At 46.1% G+C, this 21,882-nt stretch overlaps 1 protein-coding gene across 1 annotated transcript; it reads left to right on the top strand.

Annotated features, from left to right (window-relative positions):
- The first annotated feature begins 3,972 nt into the window (after positions 1–3,972).
- EDN2 (endothelin 2) lies at positions 3,973–14,937 on the top strand. The gene is made up of 5 exons (XM_051987907.1): positions 3,973–4,177; positions 6,477–6,624; positions 9,426–9,551; positions 11,575–11,679; positions 13,434–14,937. The coding sequence occupies exons 1-5, from the start codon at positions 4,114–4,116 to the stop codon at positions 13,522–13,524; spliced, it is 534 nt and encodes a 177-aa protein (XP_051843867.1). The 5' UTR covers positions 3,973–4,113; the 3' UTR covers positions 13,525–14,937.
- Positions 14,938–21,882: the final 6,945 nt, after the last annotated feature.

The following is a 21,882-nucleotide window of genomic DNA, read 5'->3' as shown; positions in this document are numbered from 1 at the left end:
TGTGGGATCAGCAGAATATAGTTAATCCCAGGGACAGCTGGGTGGTCCAGTGGAGAGAGCACCTGTCCTGAAGTCATGAAGAGTTCAAATCTGGTCTCAGACACTTAACACTTCCTAGCTGTGTGACTTTAGGCAAGTCACTTAACCCCAATTGCCTCAGGGGGAAAAATATATATATATAGAGAGAGAGTTAATCCCTCTTCTACAGGAGGCATTGGGATTGGATCTGCAGCTCTTTCACTCATAAAGGGAACTCCCAGAAGAGGAAGATCTACTAAGGCAAGACATCACCTTCTTGGCAACTTATGGTCTTAGAAAGTACCCAAGAAATTGAGTTTCAGATTACCCACACAGGATGTGTCAGAGGTGAGACTTGAACCAGCCTCTTCCTGGTTTAGAGGAATGTCCATTCCATTCTTGTCTTCTCCATGAGAGCCCTTCAAAGACTTAAGGACATCCATCAGAACCTTCTAACTTCAGGCTTCTCTTCTTCAGGATAAATATTTCCACTTTATTGATCTCCATGTTTCTGGTCTCTCCTCTCTTCAGTATCTCTCAGCAAAGGCTTCACCAGGAGACAACACCACCTGAATTGAACCAGGAAAGGAGGGAGGGGTTTCCACGGGAAGAGACAAAGAGATACTGTACCCCCAGCATGAGAAGGAGGGACCCTCACAAGAAGGCAACTGTTGGATATAATTTCATTGGCATGCAGAATCCTGAACTGATGTCAGAAGAAGTAGAAAAGTTTAGGTAAGACATGGTCTTTCTCTATCACCTCACAGCCTCGCTGAAAAGTTGGTCATAGGCTAGCTAGCTGCTTTTGCTGTATTCCTGGGTCTGTCTTTCTCAGAACCCTATCCTTACTTACTCCCTTTTCCAGATTGCCTGGCCTGGATTAGACTTCCCAATCCTATTGCTAGACACACTGCAAATGTTCTCTCCCCACACAGCCCAGGAAGACCCACCTTATCCTCACTTCAGCCAAGGTACCCCCTCTCTTTTAAATGTTACCAGCTCTGCACCAGAACATTGCTGCTTAAAAATGTCCCACACTCCTTTGCCAAACCAGGCTCACCCTGCCCACATGGACAGACGCACAAACACATACATACATGCAAGGTTTATCATAGGATAGAGCCGGAATGAATCTCAGAGGCCATGGAGCATTGGTCCAATTCCATCATTTTACAGGGGAGAAAAATAAAACACAGGGAGGTTAACAGATGTGCAGATAGGGAGACAGAGACAGAGACAGACAGAAACAGAGATACACAGAAAGAAAGACACATAAAGTGATTTAGAGAGTAGGAGGAAGAAGAAGAGGAAGAAAAAGATGAGGAAGAAAAGAAAGAGAAGAAGGAGGAGGAGAAGGAGAAAGAGGAGGAGAAGGAGAAGGAAAAGGAGGAGGAGGAGAAGGAGGAGGAAGAGGAGGAGGAGAAAAGAAGAAGAAGAAGAAGAAGAAGAAGAAGAAGAGGAGGAGGAGGAGGAGGAGGAGGAGGAGGAGGAGGAGGAGGAGGAGGAGGAGGAGGAGGAGGAGGAGGAGGAGAGAAATAGAGAAGAAAGGAAGGCGAGAAGAGAAAAGGAGGGGGAAGGAGGGGGAAGAAAAAGAAGGAAGGAGAAGAGAGGAGAAAAGAAGAAAAAAGGGAGAGGAAGGAGAGAGAGAGAGAGAGAGAGAGAAGAGAAGAGAAGAGAGAGAGAGAGAGAGAAGAGAGAGAGAGAGAGAGAGAGAGAGAGAGAGAGAGAGAGAGCACATTTATTAAGGGCCAGTGAGTAAACAAGTATCTTATTTATATGAAGATACTTCATGAGATTCACACTCAGATCTGAGTCTGTCTTTCAATTTTAAGGCTCCATTCACTACGCCCCCTAGCTGCCTTATCTAGAAGAACTGGATTCTCCCATGTATTTGTTGCCATAAACACTCCCCTCATAAATGACAAAGGCAAATAAAAGTTATTGATGCACTAGGGTCAGCCCAGCCTGGTAGGACTGGCTCCTCTCCCAGCCCAACCCCCGGGTCTGGTTCTCCCTCCCCCATGGAGCCCCAAGGAGCAGGAGCAGCTGTCTCTGGGAGGCATCACATCCACAGATCCAGACCCAACAATCCCCCTTTTCTTCCTATCTTTGGTCTTCCTCCTTGAGCAGGATCATTTCCCCATAGAATTTGTTGGAATGTTCTTCCTTGACCCATACTTTCCCAATTCCTATCGCCTAGAACAGCGACTGTCTGCTACGTCCACGCAAATCTGGGGGACTGAGAGAGAGGAAAGCTCTTCTTTGTCCCTCAGATTTCTCTTTTTCAAAAAAACTCAGAATGGATTTTCTTCCTCAGTTCAAGTCTTTCCAAAGATCATTATAGGGACAGCCTATGGTATCATTTGGTGAGAAAGGGGACTCTGAATCTGATTCTTGGCTCAGGCCAAGTGAGTACTGGCAGTTAACCTAAATCCTGAGCTCAGTATCCTCATCTCTAAAATGGGGATAATAATGCTTCTGTCCTTCATCCCCTTTCCTACAACTTCCCTTTTTTAAGTTTTCCATTAGAGCTCCTTCTGTTTCCCCTCGACAACTCCTCTTCTTCTCTCTGAAGCTATCACCCTCTCTACCTCACAGCCGATGTCTTTCCTCTAGATTCTCCTTCTCTCTTTCATCTCTGCCCTTCCCTAGTTTTCCCCTACAATTCTCTTCTTTCTCCTACAAGCTCTCCTTCCCTCAAAAACTGGGATAAATTGAGAAAGTTTGAACTATAAAGCATGTCCAATCCTCTCAGCTTAACTCAATAAACAGTGATTCCCTGCCATGTACCAGATGCTGTTCTGAGCCCTGGGAGACAGGAAGAGACAAATCAATACATTCCTTGTTTCAAGAAACTTATGATCCAATGGGGTGGATACTGAGAAACTGAGGCCCAGAGAGCATCCATGATTTATACAGGGGGACATGGGCAGTTTCCATGTCCTCTTGTCAATGGGAAAGGAGCCAAGAATCCCTACTCTTAGATCAGCGAGCTTTCCATGAATGATGGAATGTTTTAACTTCCTGAGGGACACTCCTTCATAGATCCCTGAGCCCTCATCATAAGAGAAGAGGTTCTCCCCATGTGCTTTCCTTACCCTCTCCAGACTCAGGATTAGGGAATTCATCTGAACTGGGAAGGCCCTTAGGACACAGAACCAAGAAAGCCAGTGGAAGAGACCACTTAAATCAAGGATTCTTGATTTTTGTATGTTGTGAGGTTGGCAGACTGGTAGACTTTGGCAGACTGGTAAAGTCTATGTACCTCTTAAAAAAAACAAAACCACACAGAATTACAAAGCCAAAAGTTAGGGAAGAACTTTTCCTCTTTTTTTGAAGATTTACAAGTTCACAAACCTCCTGAAATCTGTTTCTTGATCTGGAACCCCTTGCCTTACACAGACTGTCAGAGCTGGAAAATCTCAGAATTTAGAATGTTAAATATAGAAGGGACTTTAGCATCTAGAAAGTAGACTGTTAGAAGGACCCTCCCATTAAGTATTTAGCAGGCCAAGCCTGGGAGAGATCTTAGAACACGGAACACAGAAAATCAAATCTCAAGCTCAGCATTTGACAGATGAAGAAACTGAGGCCCAAGGTCCCGCTGGGCCCCACAGACCTCCTTTTTGGAAGTCCCATGGACTTTCCAGGACAGGTTTGCTGCCTCTGCGCCCCCACCCACCCACCCAGGGGCCTCCAACTAGCGTGTGGACAGATGGGTTGGTGAGCCCGGGTGCATAGGGAGGTGCTGAGCTCCTGGGGCCCAGGGCGAGCTGGGGTAGGAGAAGGGAAGGAGGGAGGGGAGGGGAGGCGGTGCGGGCTGGGTGAGCTGTGGCGCTGGAATGAGCCCGGTGGGAGGGGAAGGGGGGGGCTGCCCGGACTGGCTCGAGAGCCAGGTTTGCAGGGCGAGCCCCAGCCCACGGCAGGGGCGGGGCGCTCTCCCCGCACGCGCGGCTATAAGAGATCGAGAGGTGCAGCCTAGGCGCTCAGAGAGGGCTCCAGGCTCTGAGAGTGACAGGTGGCTGCCGCCGCCTCGCCTGCCAGCCGCGCTCTCTCCCTGCAGATCTCCCGCTCCGTCCCGCTCCTGGGCTCGCCATGGTCACCCCTTCGGCCCGCTGGTGCTCCGTGGCGCTCACCCTCCTCTTCTTCCTGCACGAAGGTGAGATCCGGCTCCCAGAGCCGCACTCCCGAGGCGGGCTCCGGAACCTGGGACCCGGCCCCGGCCCCCTGCTGCGCCCCTGCCGTGCCTCCGCACGCCTCGTGTTCTCGCCATCCCCGGCGGCCAGAGGTTCCCCCTGACTCCGCGCTCCGTGTCTCTCTCCGCGTGTGCGCGGGTCTCTGCCTGTCTCTGTCTCACCGTCCGAAGCCCTGTCTTCCTTGTGCTGCTGCTGCTGCTCGTCAGTGCATTTATGCCTGCCCCTGTCTGTGCATCTGTCTATGCGTGTTCGTCCCCGCATTTGTCTCTGCGTGTCTCACTCTCTCTGTGTGTCTCTGCGTCTCTCTAGCTCTATCTCTCACTTTCTGTGTCCCTGCGTATGTCTGCACCTCTCTGTCTAAGTCTCACTCTCTGTGTGTCTGTGCATCTGTCTCTATGCCTCTCTCTCGGTATCTCTGCATCTCTGTCTCACTCTCTGCGCATCTGTCTCTGCGTGTCTCTCTCCGTGTCTCTGCATCTCTGTGTCTCACTCTCTGTGCATCTGTCTCTGCATCTCTCTGTCTCACTCTGTGCATCTGTCTCTGCGTGTCTCTCTCCATGTCTCTGCATCTCTCTGTCTCACTCTCTGCGCATCTGTCTCTGTGCCTCTCTCTCCGTGTCTCTGCATCTCTCTGTCTCACTCTTTGTGCATCTGTCTCTGTGCCTCTCTCTCCATGTCTCTGCATCTCTCTGTCTCACTCTGCGCAGCTGTCTCTATGCCTGTCTGTCTCTGTGTCTCTGTCTCTGTCCCTTTGTGTGTCTGCGCCTGTCTGTGTATATCTCTGTACCTGTCTCTCCGTGTTTCTGCATCTGTCTCTGTGTTTCACTCTCTACATGTCTGGCCATTTGTCTTCGAGTCTCAAAGCCTGTCTCTGCATCTGTCTGTCTCTGCGTGTCTCACTCTGTGTGTGTGTCGGTGTATATCTCTGTGCCTCTCTCTCCGTGTGTCTCTGCATCTGTCTGTCTCTGCATCTCACCCTCTCTCCATGTCTCTAAACTCGATCATCTCCGTTTCCTTCTCCCTCGCTGTCTGCGCATCTGTCTCGGTGTGTCTCTGCGCCTATCTCTCTGTTCCTCTGCATCTGTCTGGCTCAGGGTTTCCCTCTCTGTGTGTCTGCATCTGTCTCTGTGTGTCTCTGCATCTGTCTATTTGCTTCTTTCTTTGTGTCTACCTGTGTCTGGAAGCCTGTGTGTTTCCCAGATTCGCCGGGCTCTCCCTTTGTGTCTGTGCATATGTCTGGTGCAGTCTGCGCCCGATTATCTCGGTGTCTCTCCCTCCTGCTCTCTTGTTTGCAGTTTCTATCCCACCTCCACCAGCCATAGTTGCTCCCCTTGCATTTACACCAGTGCTAGCTAATCTCATGAGGCTGCAACCCAGCCCCCTTGGGACCTTAGCAGACCACCTAGCCTAGCTGGGGAGTCCCAGGTGTTCTGGGTGCCCCTTATACCCTTGTGGCCAGTGCACAGACTGAGTGTCGGTGAGGGGGAGAATGCATGGTGCCCCTTGCACCCTTGTGACCAGTGCACAGATCCAGTGCCGGTGAGAGGGAGAATACAGTCCTGGGAAGAAGCTGGGGCTATCAGTAATGCAGCACTGGAGTCCTCCAGTTGTGTAGAATGGAGTGATCCTGTTCTTGGTCCAGGGTTCTTCTGTGTACATGCATGTAAAGATGTCTGCCCAGAAATGAGTGGCCAGCCACCCCTCCCTCCCGGACCCTCAGACATAAGGCATCCGCATGCCCTCCTTCCCTGGGCTCCTTTGCTGCCTGTTGCCCATTTCCTGGTCTCAGGTACTACAAGGGTGTCTTCCTCCTTCCACTTAATGTGAACTTTCTAACTTCCTAGATTATGCAAGGGAGGGCCTTCAGAGCCCTGACAGAGCCAGCATGTTGCTGGCTGCTACAATCAGACCTGCCAGGCAGGCCGGGATGGCCCTAATCCTCTGCAGGGAGGCTCCAGCCCCATTTACATTCCAGGGCTGGCAAAGGGAGGAGCCACCAGACCTGACCCATTTCTCCCGGAGAGACAGCTTGGGTTCAGCAGAAGCAGCGCTGGACTTGGAGGCAGCTCGTTAGTTTGGAAAGTAATGGTGGGCAAAAGATAGGTCCTACTTAACCTCAGTTCCCTCCTTTGTAAAATGGGAGAACTAGTACTCCCATTCCCGAGACTGGGCCACAGCTTTGAGGAAAGCACTTTGTACATTTGACACCACCATAGACATATAAGTTGTTTTTCTTCTCCAATCCTCGGTTCACCTGTGTAGGGGAGGGCCATCTGCCTCCAGGATCCGTACCTGCCAAGGGAGCCCAAAGCAGCCACTTGCGCATCAAGAGATGTTCCTGCAACAGCTGGCTGGACAAGGAATGCGTCTACTTTTGTCACTTGGACATCATCTGGGTGAACACTCCAGGGTAAGTGGGCGGCCACAGCAAGCTGGTGGATTTGGGGATTTGAGGTTGAGGGGCCTGGGATGGAGAGACTAGAGAGAGCCGTGGGTTCCCTCGGGAGCTGGCCTTTAGATCAGGGCTTCGTCAGGCTCGGCTGCCTCAAAGACTCTTATTAGAGAAAAAAAGAGATACAAAGGATCCTGAAATTTAAAGCCCTGGAAAATATGAGTAGTAACACAACTCTCACCTTGTCACAATATTCCTGTGAGGAAGATACTGTATGGATTAATATCCCCCACTTGCTAGGAAAACAGGCTCAGACTCAAATCATGGCTATGCCAAAGCTCTGAGTTCCAATGCTAACTTTAGTACTTACTCCCTGTGCAACCTTGGACAAATCACTTAACTACTCTGAACCTCAGTTTCCCCATATGTAATATGAAAAGCTTGGACTAGATAACTCTAAGCTTTTTTTCTAAATCTTTCACCCTCTGATCCTAAACATCAGAGATCGGATTCATAGTCTCCTGACAGGCTTTTTAAAAATTTTATCCCACTGAGGCAATAACACCAAGAACCTAGGATGTTGGACTACTTGCTACTTGATTAAAGTTTTGACCTTGGGCAAGTAAATTACTTTTTCTGGAACAAAATTTACTGATCTGCAAATGATAATCACAGAAATAATCATATTAATAGTTAGCATATATATGTCACTTTGAGGTTTGCATAACGCTAAACATATATTTGATTCTTACAACAATCCTGCAATGTTGGTACTTTTATTATCCACATTTTTACAATTGAGGAAACTGAGGTAGATAGTTTAAGTGACTTAGCCAGGGTCACAGAGCTAGTAAGTGTCTGATTTGAATTCAGGTCCTCCCGACTCTAGGCCAGTGCTCTATCCACAATGCTGACTAAATAAGACGAACTCTGAGAGACCGTACTTAAGTGGCTTTCTTCCTATTTGTAAAAGGCAGCCACTGTCACTTGACTAAGAAGAAGCTCTTAGCTTCCCTCTAGATATACTTAATCTCATTCAAAACCCTTTTACTCTTGGAGAATGTTTTTGCCAGTCTCTGCCTACTGTCTAAGTGATTCTGGCTATATCAGATGCCAATTTTGTTGCCAGAAAATTCCGAGCCAATTTCTGTGGGTCTGCGGGCTGTGAGAGGGTGGTCTCCTATGGCCTTTCCTTGACCCACGGGCCATGGAAGTCTCTCTCTCTCTCTCTCTCTCTCCTCTCTCTCTCTCTCTCTCACACACACATACACACACACACACACACACACACACACACACACACACACACCTGGCAAGGGCAAAATCTGGTGACCGCCTCCCAGCAGAGCCCGGCCCAGCCTCAGTGTGAGAAAGCCAGCCCAACTCACTGCCCCGTCTCCACCCACACCAGCTCCCTGCCAGCCCAGCCTGGGCGACCTTGCTGACCCACGTGACTCTGTTGTTGTCTCTGCCCTCGCAGACCAAACAGAGGCCCAGCACCCTGGGTGTGGGCTCACCTGGGCTGCCAGGAGTTCCCTGTTTGCCAGGGTGAGAGTTGAGAGAGAAACTCGGCAGGGAACTTGGCTGCTTTCTTTCCGGCAGTAATGAGAAGGCAGAGCTCTGTCTGGGAGCCAGCATGCCCACCACCGGAGGTGGGTTTGGGAGAGGTGCTGAATTGCTGATTCTCCTTTCTGTGCAATAGGGAGAGGGTTGGCCTGGGGCGAGTAAATTACAGTTATCATAATTAATCAATGCTTGATTGATCAGTGATTCTTTGAGTCATTACTTCGCCTCCCCCCTATCCCACCAGATGGTAAGGTTACCCTGGGAGCCCTGAGTGACTCCTTTGGGTCAGACTGGCAAGTTAATGTAGGTGAATAGCCCCTGACCCCTGACCTAGCGTTGCTGGAGAAGGTGGCCACCCAAGAGTTGGAGAATTCCCTCAAAAATAGCCTGGGGCAGTGACTGGGGCCGAGCCTGGGCTCCCCCTGGTGTTCATAGAATGCATGAGTCTCAGAATTGACAGCACTCTTAGAAATGGGTTCAAATCCATCCTGGATACTTCCTTCCTGATGCTATGGGCAAGTGACTTGATCTCTCTGGGCCTCAGTTTACTCATTTGTAAACTAGATGAGATGAATCTCTAAGGGCTTTTCCAGCTCTAAACCCAGAATCTAGCTTGCCTCTCCCCACTGCACAGATGAGAATACTGAGGTTCCACAGAGTCATATGGTTCATCCATGGTCACATAGCCAGTCACAGCAGCTGAGAGTTCATGGTTCCAGTGCCCGTGATCTGTCCCACTGAAATGTAAAGACCTCAAAGTTCATCTAATATAATCCTCTCATTTGTTAGAAGAGCAAATTGAGTCCAGGGAACATAAAAGGAGTTCAGATCCCACCACCATGAATTACCTGTTACCTGTGTGTCTGGGCAAGTCATTTAAACTCTTTGGTCTCATTTTCCTCATTTGTAAAATGAGGTTTGGCTAGATAGTGTCTGAACTTCTTTTATGACTCTGTGACCCTCGGGTATTGCAGGTAGTGAGCTTCTGATGTAAGATTGGAACCCTCTTCTCCTTGCTCCCAGGTCAGGCCTTTCCCCGGGACCCTCACTCAGGATCCCAGGCCCTACTGAGCCTGTGAGGTCCCTGCCCGCTTTACCACCCTTCCTCCATTTCCCTGGCTACCTTATTGTCAAATTGGAAGGGTTCTTGGGCAGATTTGCCTTTACTTACAGAGCCCCGGCTTACTGGATTCTCCCCTTCTCTCTCCCTTCCCCCGTCTTCTCTTCCTCTCTCCTTCTCCCCATGCTAACAGACAGACCACTCCTTACGGCCTGGGAAACCCGCCAAGACGCCGCCGCCGCCGAGCCCTGAGCAGGTGTGAGTGTGCCAGCTCCAGAGACCACACCTGTGCCACCTTCTGTCACCTTCCCCAGCCAAGGTGAGGACCTGCTGCAGGGAGGGAAACAGCGGGGAGCTCTGCAGGGAAGGCTGGCCCCCGGGCCCCAAAGTCAAGGGCAGGGCCGGCCTCCCGAGGCCCGGAAAGGGGCTCACTGGGGACTCAGAGCTGAGGTCCCCTTCGGTACGGAAGCAGAAACTTCTGTATTTGGACGCCAAGAGTCTTATCCACTTACGGGCCGCAGGGTTCGTGTTAGTTCCCTATTCTGGAAGTGGGAACCCAGGTAGAGTGTTAGCCTTGGCAAAAGTCAGCCCCCCTTCCCCGGGAGGTTAGGACCCAGCTTCCTCAGCACTGACTTCAGGGCACTTACAGAACCTGAGGGAATGGAGCTGAGGAGAGAATGTCAATATTTGTAGCCCATCCGATGAGCATCCTGTGCCTCAGTTGCAACAGTAGGGATCCAAAGGCTTGGATTCTCATCCCAGCTCCTCCACTTAGCTGCGGGACAAATCACCCAACAGCTCCTTTTCTGTCAAAGGAAGCTGACAGGCCCTGCCCCGGCTGGCTCACAAACATGCTGGAAGGAGGGGGATGCCAGTGATAATAATAAGAACAACAATAACAATAATGGCAGCTAGGTGATCCGATGGAAAGAGGGCTGGTTTTGAGTTTCAAGTCCAGCCTTAGACATGTGCTAGTTCTGTGACTCCCGGAAAAATTAGTTAACCTCTGTCTGCCTCAGTTTCCTCAAATGTAGAATGTGGGTCGTTGCAAGGATTGAGTGAAATAGTGATTGTAAAGTAGCACAGTGCCTGGCACATGGCAAGTGCTGTATAAACATTAGTTGCCATCCTCTTCATTCTTATTGTAACATTTATGTAGTGCTTAAGGTTTACAAAGCACTTTACAAATATTCTCATTTGATTTCCATAGTAGCCCTTTGAGGTGGGTGTTATCACTAGCCCCATTTTATAGATGAATAAACTGACACCCAAAGGGTGACTTGGCTTAAGGTCACATTGCACATCTAAGGCAAGATTTGGACTGAGAGCTTCTTGATTCTAAGACTAGCATGATCGCCATTGAATAAGAAGACTAGAAAAGCCCTCTGTGACTCTAATAAATGGGATGGGTAGTATGAAGGTCCATGGGATCTCAGAACTATTGGCTTTCTCTGCCTACTCCAGGAAGTCCTCAGGAGCTTCAGGGAGAGGGATGGAGGAAGTGGAGGAGAAAGGAACCAGGACTTGAGTGCATTCTCTTGGAGAGTTCTAGGTCAGGGTTCAGATCGCCTTCTTTCGGGCTGGCCCCTAGCTCTGTCGCAAGCTCACGGTAGCTTTGTGTCTGTTTCCTCATTGCAAATAAGAAAAAGTCAAGCCAATTTAAATCAATAAGTATTTTTAAAAAGCCTACCAAAACAGGTCACGTGTTAGGGGCTAATGGAGGAGCGGACCTTTCTTGGGGCCGGCTTTGGACACCTAGTCAAGACTCCATCTCTGACCATCTCTGTTACAATGTTACAAGACTGGAGATTTAGGGCAGAAAGGGATCTCAGAAGTCATCTAGTCCAACTCACCTGTTTTACAGATGAGGAAATTAAGACCCAGGATGGTTAAGTGAGTTGCTGAGATCCCAGAGATATTAAATGGTAGAAATTGGATTTGAACTCACTTTTGCTGAGTCCAAATCCACTACACTTTCTCTTCTGGAGGGAATAAACAAGCAGATCAGTTGGCCTAGGGAGGCAGCCCATGCTGGAAGCTGCCTTTGTAGACAGATTATGGGAAGGATAAGGAATGACCTTCCTTTTTTTAGAAATAGAAAACAAATTCTTAGTAATTCAGGATTTCTTCCTTCTCCCTCCTGCCCCCCCCCCCACTTCTCAGTGAATACACACACACCTGGGAGGTTCTCAGGTGCAGGGAAGAGTTCACGTGGACTGGGTAGCCAAGGGCTGGAGCTCCCAAACTGCCTGAGCTGCCTAGGGCCAGGGCTGCCCTGAGCTCCAGGCCCGATGCCAGGTGATCATAGCACCAGTCAGTCACACAGACTCTCTTTCCCTCAGGTACCTGGCTAAGCCAAAGATGACCTTCCACAGCGGGCCTTCCTCAACCTCTCCTCTTCAGGATCCAAGGGCGGCTGCCGGCAGTCGGCTCCTCAGGGCACTAAGGTGAGTTGTGATGGCCCCTGCTTGGCTCAGTTCTGGCTGGAACACCTTCAACTCCATGACAGTCTGACTGCTGAGTTTTGGAAAGGTCCCTGAGGAGTGTCGGTGTCCAGAGAAGGTAGAGCCAGATTAGCTCATAGGGGATTGGATGAAGATGAGCTTCCAGGGGTGCTGAGTCTGAAGTAGAGAAGACTCAGGGAGGCTGTGAAACTTATATTCTAGTATTAGAAAAGCTCTCATATGGATTTAATAATAATAATACTGAGCAGTTATATCCTATATAACATTTAAAGGATCACAAGTTCTTTACAAATATTCTCTTATTTTATCCTCCCAATAACCCTGGGATGGACTGTTATTATCCCCCATTTTATTAATGATAAAACTGAGGTGATTTGCCAAGGATATCTGTATATATATTTACACATGCATATATGCACACAAATTTTGCAAATATACACATTTGCAAAATATGCACATATCTAGATAGACGGATGGATGGATGGATAGACAGGTAGAATATTTACATTTTTGTGTACAGGGATTCCCCAGATAATATGTAAACTCCCTGAAGGATGGCAATGACCAATTTTGTCTTTGTATCCTAAGAACTTTCATAATTCTTAATTTGTTGTAGTAAAAATAACAAATACTTTTTCAATTAAATTGAAATAGCAGAGAGGCAAAAACTGGGTTGATGCAACAATTTTTTAACAATTCTAACAATTTGAGCTGTTCTAAGACTGGATTAGGTCAGGAGATGGTGAGCGTTCCCATTTCTAGTGGTATTCAAAACATATTTGAATGACCTCTTATTGTAAATGTTGCAGAGAGGATTTACTAATTGACCTTAGAGATTCTGTGATTCTATTCAATGATTCACTATTTTCCTTGGCTCTCCCAGATCCAAGGTTCCCCTGTCCCAAAGGAAAAGGTTAATCAATTGATATCAATTTAAGTTAACAAACATTTATTAAGCTCCTCAAAGTCAGGGACTTTCTTTTGCCTGTATTTGTATCCCCATTGCTTAGTACAATGCCTAGAACTTAGTAAGAGCTTAATAAATGTTTATTGAACTGAATTACCTAGTATGAGCTGAGTATAGAGACTCTATCATGTATTATATACAAAAACTGGCCTTGGAGTTAAAAAGAACAGGTTTTGATCCCATTTCTGATAAATAGTGACTCTGTGATTCAGGACCTTCTCACTGCTCCCAGACAACTCTTTAGGACTCTGAAAAGGCCGCGTAATTACTGTTTGGTATTGATAGAGAAGTTTCTTCATCTTATGGATCTCTACACCAAAAAGGAAAAAAAAAATCTAGGCACAAGGGATAAAAAAGAAAGAACATTAAAAAAAAGAAAAGGAAACAAAGAAATAGTTTCTGTCCTTAAGAAACTTCTATTTTCAATCCAAATTCCAAAATTTGGCATTCAAGGCCCTCTGTAATGGCTTCAAAGAGTTGCTCCAGTGTCATCTCCCCTTCTCATACCTTCATAATATTCATGAAAAAAAGATCTGCCTCAAACCCTGGCTCATGTACACTTACTTAGGAAATGTCCAGATCCCAACTCAAACTTGACATTCCAGTTGTGACCTTGGGTCACTTCTAACATACTCTTGGGAAGAAAGGGTTCTGATTTCACTGCCCTATAGGCTGGGCTTCTTCCCAGAATTAAGTTTAAGATGTCTGCTTGTATTATTTCCAGGGTCTGAATGTGCAAACTTCTAAGTCAGCTCCTTTCTATCCACAGGGACATCGCCAAATCCCAAGAGCATTTGTGGCAACGCAAGTCTTTAGGAGGTCCCAGACCCAACCTGCTGTCTCACAGGAGGAAACGATAAAAAAAGGAAAGCAGCACTGGCCTGAAAAAACCCAGCTGCCCAAGGGCTTCCAGACTCCTGGCCCAGTTAGATGCACTTAGGAAAGAAGTTGGAAAAGCAGCACGAGGGCATGTGGGACAATGGAGCCTGACGCGGAGGGTGGACACGGTGCTGGACACTGAACATCCTGGCTCCCCACCTCCAAACTGCTGTTGCTGCTGGGGACCTATAACGTCATCCTGGGCAACTCTTAGAGGGGTCCACGGTGGATTGTGCCAACTCATGGGGTACACTTGGACAGTTTGGCCTGGGAACCCAAAGTCATTCCACCCCAGGCTCAGACTGCAGTGGGAAGTCCTATCCTGGAGTGTTATTTTTCTTCCTTGCCCTTCTTCCAACGTTGCTCATCAACCAAGATGCTTTTCTGTCCCACGTTCCTTCTTTCATTCCTTCAGAGGACAATGTGATACAGTGGAAGAAGCACTCATTTGGAAGCAGAGGACCTTGGGTTCAAATCCTGGCTCTCCTACTTACATTGGGGCAAGTCTCCTCAGACTTCAGTTTCTTCTTCTGAAACATCAAAAGGGAGGGGCTTGGATGAACCAGACAGCCTCTAAGGAATCTTTCAGTCCTGGATGTTCTATCCTGCTGAGGTCCTACTATGCCTGTGCCAGGCTGTACGGTAGGAGACACAGAGCTAGGTAGGAGACTCTGATCACTTGGAGCATCCTGTCCTTCCTGGGCTAGCCAGACCTCACTTCCATTCTGAATAATGGATATTGTTCTAGCTACAACTCTTGGGGAGAGAGGAGGGGGCAGATAGAAAATGAAAAAGAGAGGAAAAGAAAGAAAAGAAAAAGAATGAGAGAAATAAAATGAAAGAAAGAGAGAGAATCAGGAGGTAAGCTGCAGCCTTGGCCCAGGACCTGCTTGATGCTCACCCACAATAGACACAACCACTCATGGTAGCCCCTCTTTATTCTTCACTGTGGGGCAGCTGATCTCGGCACAGACTGAGCAGGAAGTCCAGGGCTGCCCTCTGAGACTCCCATATTCCATCTACTCCACCTCTGTGTTCATTTAAAAATGTAGAAGAAGCTGGTAGGGGGAAATATTGGGTACCAAAGTCACCCCAGCCCCCAGAGCCAGAAGGCCTTGCTTGTCCAGGCTCAAGTCTACCCATCATCTGCCCCTTATCCATCCATCTCCTTATCTGGCATCTTTGCACAACTCTATTCTTGTTTCGTCCTCCAAGACACTGTTACCTTTTCCTTAAACTAAACCAAAGACTGGCATGAAGTAAAAAGTGCCTTATCTCCCCTGCCTGTATATAAATTATTTGTTACAACACTACAATCATTCCAAATATTTATTTTTTGTAAATGACTGGATTGTTTACATAAAAACTTTGTTTGTAATAAATAGAAAACTGTTTTCTTGGCCTTTCTTGAGGTGAAGAGAGTGGGAGGAGGGAGGGTGGATGGTGAAGGAAGGAGCTCACCTGGGTTATATTCAGCAAACATTTACCAGGAGCTTCCAGTGGGCAAGGTTCTGCTTGGGCTGAGGGTGGGGAAAGAGGGAGAAGCTGTAGGAACCTTTCCCTGGAAGCTTAAAATCAGGGCTAAGGAAAAAGAACTAGGAACCCCTCCCCGCTCTCTTAGGTAAAAACTATCAGTGAAGGTATGGTCCAATGTCCATGGCTCAGAGGCCACAGTAACAACAGCTGTGTCAGGAGAGGATGGATGGTTGCCAAGAAGCCTATCATGATACCTCCCTCCCTAATGGGGTGGGGAGAGGGAAGTTCCCAGGAGCTGAGTGCAACTATGAACTATGGGATAGGGCTGGGTGAAGGAGCTAGGTCACATTATAAAGCACAGGTTGGGAGAGAGAGGACTCTGAGATGCTAATCTTGCTTGGCAACTGTGGTCTTGAGAATTCCATGAGGAAGAGAATCTCCTTAATTTGTCAGTGCCACAGGACAAAGCTCCGGTGTCACTTTCCTAGTTAAAGCTCTGATAAGATGTGAAGGGAAAATGTATAAGACTGGGATGCGATGGAAATGATTGGTCTGGGAGTCAGGAAAACACAGGGTGATCCTTATCTATTTGGAGCTAAAACTAGTAACCTTGCAGCCCTCTAGTCTAGCCTCTCCTTATAGACTAAAAGAAATTTAGGAACTTATCAAACCCCCAAGGTAGTAGGTAACTACTGAACCCAGATCCTGGGACTGCAGATCAAAGTTCTTTCATCCAAGCTCTGCCACTCTAGCTTCAAAATAGCATTGAACTTCCCCTCTCTGAACCTCAGTTTCCTCATCTGCCAAATAAGGAGAGGGTCTCTGAGTGAGGTTCCTTCTTTAAGCTCTGATATTTATGAGAGGTACAAATAAAAGCATGTTCTGTAGAAGGGAGGAGCCTGGGCGGATTGGCTGCCCAGGGAAGTAGACATTTATACAAATTTATATAGTGTTTTCGAGTTTACAGAGTATCTATGCAAGCCCTCCAATCTGAGAAGCAAAAGGCCCAGGCTTCAGTCCCAGCATTAGCACCAATTTACTGTGTGACCTTAAGCAAATTGCTTCTGGAGCTCCAGTTTTCATCACATGGAAAATAAGGATTCCCCTTCCCTCTCCCCGCTCCATCGGCATGCAGGATTGAGTAACTCAGGGATCAGAGTCACAATGTCACAACACGCTTTATTTCTACCTGAGGGCACCTCCTCTCCCCCCCCTGCATGGGGCCCTCCAAAAAGCTAAACCCAGGTGCAAGGTGCTCTGTGGGTCTGCATCCACACAAAAACAATCATTGCTCAGGAGCCCCCACCAAGTGTTTGCTTTTACTAGTCAGCCAGAGGAAACACTTAGTTCAAAGCAAAGATTTTTTAATGAAATAGTATGGTTACAAAAGTAGCAATAGAACATTTTCTCCCATAAACCCCCGACACATTTTCCCATAAGTATACTTAGTATCCAAGGGAAAAGTCAACATGTTTAGGAAGCACAGGTTATGTCTATGATGAACTTACATGGATGGGGTTTACCAATAGGAAATACACAGGCCCAGGATACGTGTGTGGAGGGACAACTTGTGCCTCTAAAGCTGCCGGGGTTGGGGCTTGGTTGGTTTGTTTTTTTAATTAATATCCAGTAAGGTCCTCTTGGACCTGCTTCCTCTGAGAGGGAGAAGAAGGAGAAGGGGAATGGAATAAATAATTCTATATTATTTATTTATAATGTGCCAGGTACTATGCTTAGCACTTTACAAATATTATTCCATTTAATCCTCACAAACCTTATGTTGTTGTATTATTGAGAAAACTGAGGCAAACAGGTTAAATGACTTGCCCAGGATCACACAGCCCATAAATGGTGTGTAGTCTCTGCCAGGAAGGACTCTCTTGACTTTGTCATGCTTGAGTATAGGGCTGTGGAATTTCTTTTGCCTACCAGCTTCTGGGGTTTCAATTACAATCCTCAGCAGTGGGGCAGCTAGGTGGTACAGTGGATAGAGCACCAGCGCTGAAATCAGGAGGATGCAAGTTCAAATATGACCTCAGACACTTAATGCTTCCTAGCTGTGGGACCCTGGGCAAATCATTTAACCCCAATTGCCTCAGGAAAAAAAAAAAGAATCCTCAGCAGAGGAGTATCTTTTCTCCAAACAGCATCTCTAATTTAATCTAGAGCCCGGATACTTAAACATCAGCCCTTTTAGTGAAGGGCCTTCACATATCCAGTCAACAAACTAGAGAAAAACCCTTCAACTGCTTTTCTTCCAAAAGTGGAGAAATCTGTCAGTCCATAGAGGTTTAGCTCTGTGAGGCTTTTCTCTCCAGAAGAAAAGTCTTCATCTCTAAGACTCCAGTTTTTTGGACTACAGAAGGGTCAACTCACTTTTGCCAGTCTATACTCTTTTGTCATTTTTAGGGACTGACTTTGAACATGCCCAGCTGCAAACTGTCTGGATCTGAATCCCCTTAGTTGTTCTGGGTTGCTGTTATTGTTGCTGTTTTCCAGTTTTCTAGGATCCTTTGGGTCTCCCATGCAAAGGGAAGGGAAGAGGCAAAAAACAAAACAAAACAAACCCAAAACAAGTAGAGGGAGATGCAGCTCTAAAACTTCGACTTTTACTCCACAACTTGCTGGAACTTAGGCCACCAGGCTTAGAACTGCCCTGCATTTACTGCGTATGCTCAAATGTAGTATGCTGCATTTATAGTTATATTTATATTTATTACACCTCTCAAAGAGGTGATATAGTGTTTTCAGGTGAGGGGAAACGAGACTACTGAAGAGATTTCTTCCAATTCACTGAGATAGCAAATGTCAAGGTTCTGATTCAAATCTGGGACGCCTAACTTTAATTCCTGGCCCTTTGCCCAGGACCACTGAAGCCCTGTGACCACCAAAGGATAGGTTCCCAAATGAAATTCAGAGAGTCCTAGGTCTGAGTAAAAATCTTGTGACTGACTCCCTATGTTATTTTGGACAAAACTTTTCCTATTTGAGAATCTCAGTTTCCTCCTCCACAAAATGAGGGGAGGGAGTTTCAATTAGATGATCAATCCATCTGTACATCAGCACTTATTAAGCACCTACTGTATTCCAAGTAGGCATTGTGCTCTCTAAGGTTTTTCTGAAATTGATCTTCTAGTTCAATTTACCATGATTGCAGGAAAGGAGATTAAATTAATACTAATTCAGCAAATTGCCAAGCAGCCCAGTAAGTGCTGGAGCTAAAAAGGCAAGATGAAAAACAGCCCCTCCCCTTGAGTTCCTTACATTCTATCCAGTGTAAAAACATGTTTTACAGTAAGTAAATACTAAGTCATACAAAGTAATTTTAAGAGAAAAAGCTACTAATGGGAGGCTCGGAAAATTTCTCATGGAGGAAGAAATGATTACATGAATGAGTGAAAAAAATGAATGAATAAAAGGCATTTAAGTGTTTATTACATGCCTAGTCCTAGGTAGCACCTAGACTGTGTTTTTTTTTTTTCCCCTAGACTGTGTTTTGAAGAAAGCTAAGGATTCTGGGATGTGGAGGGGAGGAGGGAGTGCATTGTAGGGCCAGGGAAATACTTATATAAGGATATGAAGGAGGAAGATGGAATGTCATGTTTAAAGAAAAGCTAGTAGACTTAATTGGACAGTACTGGAAAGTATGTGTAGGGAGCACTATTAAATGAAACCATGAAGGTAGGTGGGAGTCGGAGTGTAGAAAGTCTCGAATACTAGAGATGTATAAAAAGATTGCTCAAATATCATGTGGCAGATGTGGGCTCAGGCACAGGGTAGAGACAGAGAGGGCTCTGGGTGTTCCCAGGAAGGAGAGGTCCCTGAGGGCTAGAAGATCAGGGAATCTTAAAAGAGATGATACTTGATCTGGGACTTAAGAAGATGTGGGATAAGATAGCAAGAAATCAAAGAAGAAAACACAGGAGAGACTTCCAAATAGGCAGATGTGCATGAGTTAATTTGTGTTCTGGGGTCCAGGAGGACTTCTGGCCAGTGAGAAGAATCCAGGGAGGGATAGAAGGGGACACAAAGTTTGGTATACTGGTTAGGGCAAGTCTATCCTTCCTTTTTATGTATTAAAGCCAAGATATGCTCTTCTAACCTGCATCCAGTTTCTAGAAGAAAATAGTAATATTCAAGGATTTATAGAGTATGAGAGTAAGAAATCACCTTAAAAGTCATTCTCATTATTAACATGATCATCATCATCATCATCATCATCATCAGTACTAACACTTATATAGCACTTACTATATGCCTGACACTGTGCTGAGCGCTTTAAAAATTATCATCATTTGATCCTCACAACAACCCTGGGAAGTAGGTGCTATTATTAACCTCATTTTACAGTTGAGGAAACTGAGGCTAAGTGACTTGCTCAGGATCACACAGCTAGTAAATTGAGACCAAATCTGAACTCAGGTCTTCCTGACTGCACTCTGTCCAGCTCTGTGTGACTGTTCATCTTAGTCTATTGAAAAGAGGAAGAAACTGAGGCAGAGAGAAGGGAAGGGACTCAGTAGTCCAACAGCCAAGCTAGACCTTAAACCTAGGGTTCCTGATTCCAAATCACTTGTAGGTATTTGCACGTGTGCTTTTTGCCTTGCCTCTTCAGACGGATTCCTGACTGACTTAGAAAAATGGCTCTACAAACCAGGCTGAAATACAATGGCAGTGAGGACTAAGGGTGGTACTTAGGGGACCAAAGACCCAAGAATCCAAAGACAAGATGCTAAGAGGTTGACTAGGTACAGTAGGTGGCACTACAGTATAGCAGGACTGCTAGACCTTGCATGAGGATTCAAATCCTGCCTCTGACACTTGCTAGATATGTGACCATATACAAGTCACTAGACTCAGTTTCCCCATCTGTAAAATGGGATAATAATACTGTTCCTATCTCCCACGATTGTTGTGAAACACAAATGAGATAATGATAATAAAAAGCACTTTGCCAACTCCGAAGGGCCATATAAATGCCAGTTATCACTACTAAAGAGTAAGACTTGGGGTCCTAGTTGACCACAAGTGGTCTATGAGTCAGCGATGTGGTTCCCTTGGGAGGAAAGCCAACATGCTTCTGGGATGAAGTCAGAGGTGCTATCCCTCATGTCCTCTATGAGTCAGTCCTTAATAGTCTTTTGGTCACTCACTGAGCTCTGGAAAGGACTCTGAGGAGCTGGGGCGGCTCCAGAGAGGATGAACAAGGATGATTAAAGGGATTGAAAATGGCTCTTGGGAGGAAAGTATAAGAGAACGCTAGGATTGTTTTGCCTGGAGAAGAGGTGGTGGAAGGGTGATTCACTGTGTTTCAGTCTCTCAGTTACTCCCTTCATTTGGAATCGTCAGTCTATGACTGGCTGCAGGGGGCCCCCAGATGTTTGTGGGCCTGAGGGAGGAGCCCACCAGCTCCTGAAGGAGAAGGCCAAGCTCTGCTCTCCTGTGAGAAGTCAAAGGAAAGGGAAGTAGGCTTTAATTAAAGATGGCACTGAAAAGCCTTTTCTAGACAGGCATATCAGAATGGGCCCCTCATGGACTTCCTAGGATGTCCCTTCCTAGGGAAAAGCAATGTGCTGTGGTCAGTCAATAATTATTTTTTAAATTTATTTTTTAACAATTGTTTGAATAATGAGAGTGATCTAAAACATAATGTTTTATTCTAGAAATGATTGTTTAAAATCATCAATAAACTTTTTTTTTTTTTTTGCTAAGGCATTTGGGGTTAAGTGACTTGCCCAGGGTCACACAGTTAGGAAATGTTAAGTGTCTGAGGTCAAATTTGAATTCAGGTCCTCCTGAGTCCAGGGCTGGTGTTCTATCCACTGCGCCACCTAGCTTTTTTAAAGGATTTTTTTTTTCGTTTTGTTCCATGCTATGATACATGTTTCTATGTATGTAAATTTATACAGATAATGTCATGCAAAACATTTACTATGTCCACATTAGCCATGTTGTAAAAACAAAACAAAACAAAAAAAAAGAAAACAAGAAAAATTAAGAAAGTAGAAACAATAGGCATTCAGAATTGTTCAGTTCTCCCTCCTGAAGTGGGCAGCATTTATCATCATGAATCCTTTAGAATGATCTTGGATCATTCAACAAACATTTTTCAAGTACTTACCATGTGCCGGGAATTGTGTTCAACACCTGGAATACAAAGTTTTAAAAAATAACATAATCTGTGCCTTTACTGAAGTCACATTCTAATAGGGGAAACCTGTCCAAGTTGTTTTCCATGTGCATGTGTACAAAATGTATACAGTGTGGACGGAGAACTCATACTTAAAGAGTTATGAGCTCAGTCAAGTTGTTTCCCTTAGTGGCTCTCAGTTTCTCCATTCTAAATAAAAAAAAAATCACTGGATTTGTTAAAAAAAAAAGGGGGGATTAGAAGTGATGATATTTAGGGTTCCTTCCCTTTAAATGATGAGTGGGATTTAATAAAAGAGCAGAGCTTCCATCCTGGCTTGTAGCCCTTCCTGAAAACTGGTCCAGATGATCTCCCCAGGCCATTTACCTGTGTTTCTCCCATTTTGATTAAGAAAGAGAGAACATCTCTTCAGACTTGAGTGCAGATCACAAGAAATGTTTTAGCTGGAATCCCACTTCTTAGCTTCTAGGCAATAACCAGAACTAGGGCCACTAAAGGAAGACTTGAAACTTCAACCACTCATTAAGAAAAAGAAAATAGAACTCACTAATGAAGTCCGGAGACTCCTCCTATCCAGAGCTGAAAAGGTCCTCAGATAGCATCCTTTATCTGCTGGAGAAATCCTCTGAAAAATGGCCAACCAGCCTCTAACTAAAGAATTCTCCTAAAGATGGAGAGCTCATTACCATACCAGACAGCTCACTCTATAGTC

The sequence above is a fragment of the Antechinus flavipes genome, chromosome 3 (assembly GCF_016432865.1).
Source record: "Antechinus flavipes isolate AdamAnt ecotype Samford, QLD, Australia chromosome 3, AdamAnt_v2, whole genome shotgun sequence".
NCBI classification, from domain to species: Eukaryota; Metazoa; Chordata; class Mammalia; order Dasyuromorphia; family Dasyuridae; genus Antechinus; species Antechinus flavipes.
This window is presented reverse-complemented; position numbering and strand designations above follow the sequence as displayed.

Excerpts from the sequence above, each read along its gene's own strand:
- EDN2 (XM_051987907.1), top strand. The coding sequence starts at position 4,114 with ATGGTCACCCCTTCGGCCCGCTGGTGCTCCGTGGCGCTCACCCTCCTC. Across the intron at positions 9,552-11,574 it reads TGTCACCTTCCCCAGCCAAG|GTACCTGGCTAAGCCAAAGA; the intron begins GTGAGGACCTGC and ends TCTTTCCCTCAG. Across the intron at positions 11,680-13,433 it reads CGGCTCCTCAGGGCACTAAG|GGACATCGCCAAATCCCAAG; the intron begins GTGAGTTGTGAT and ends TTCTATCCACAG.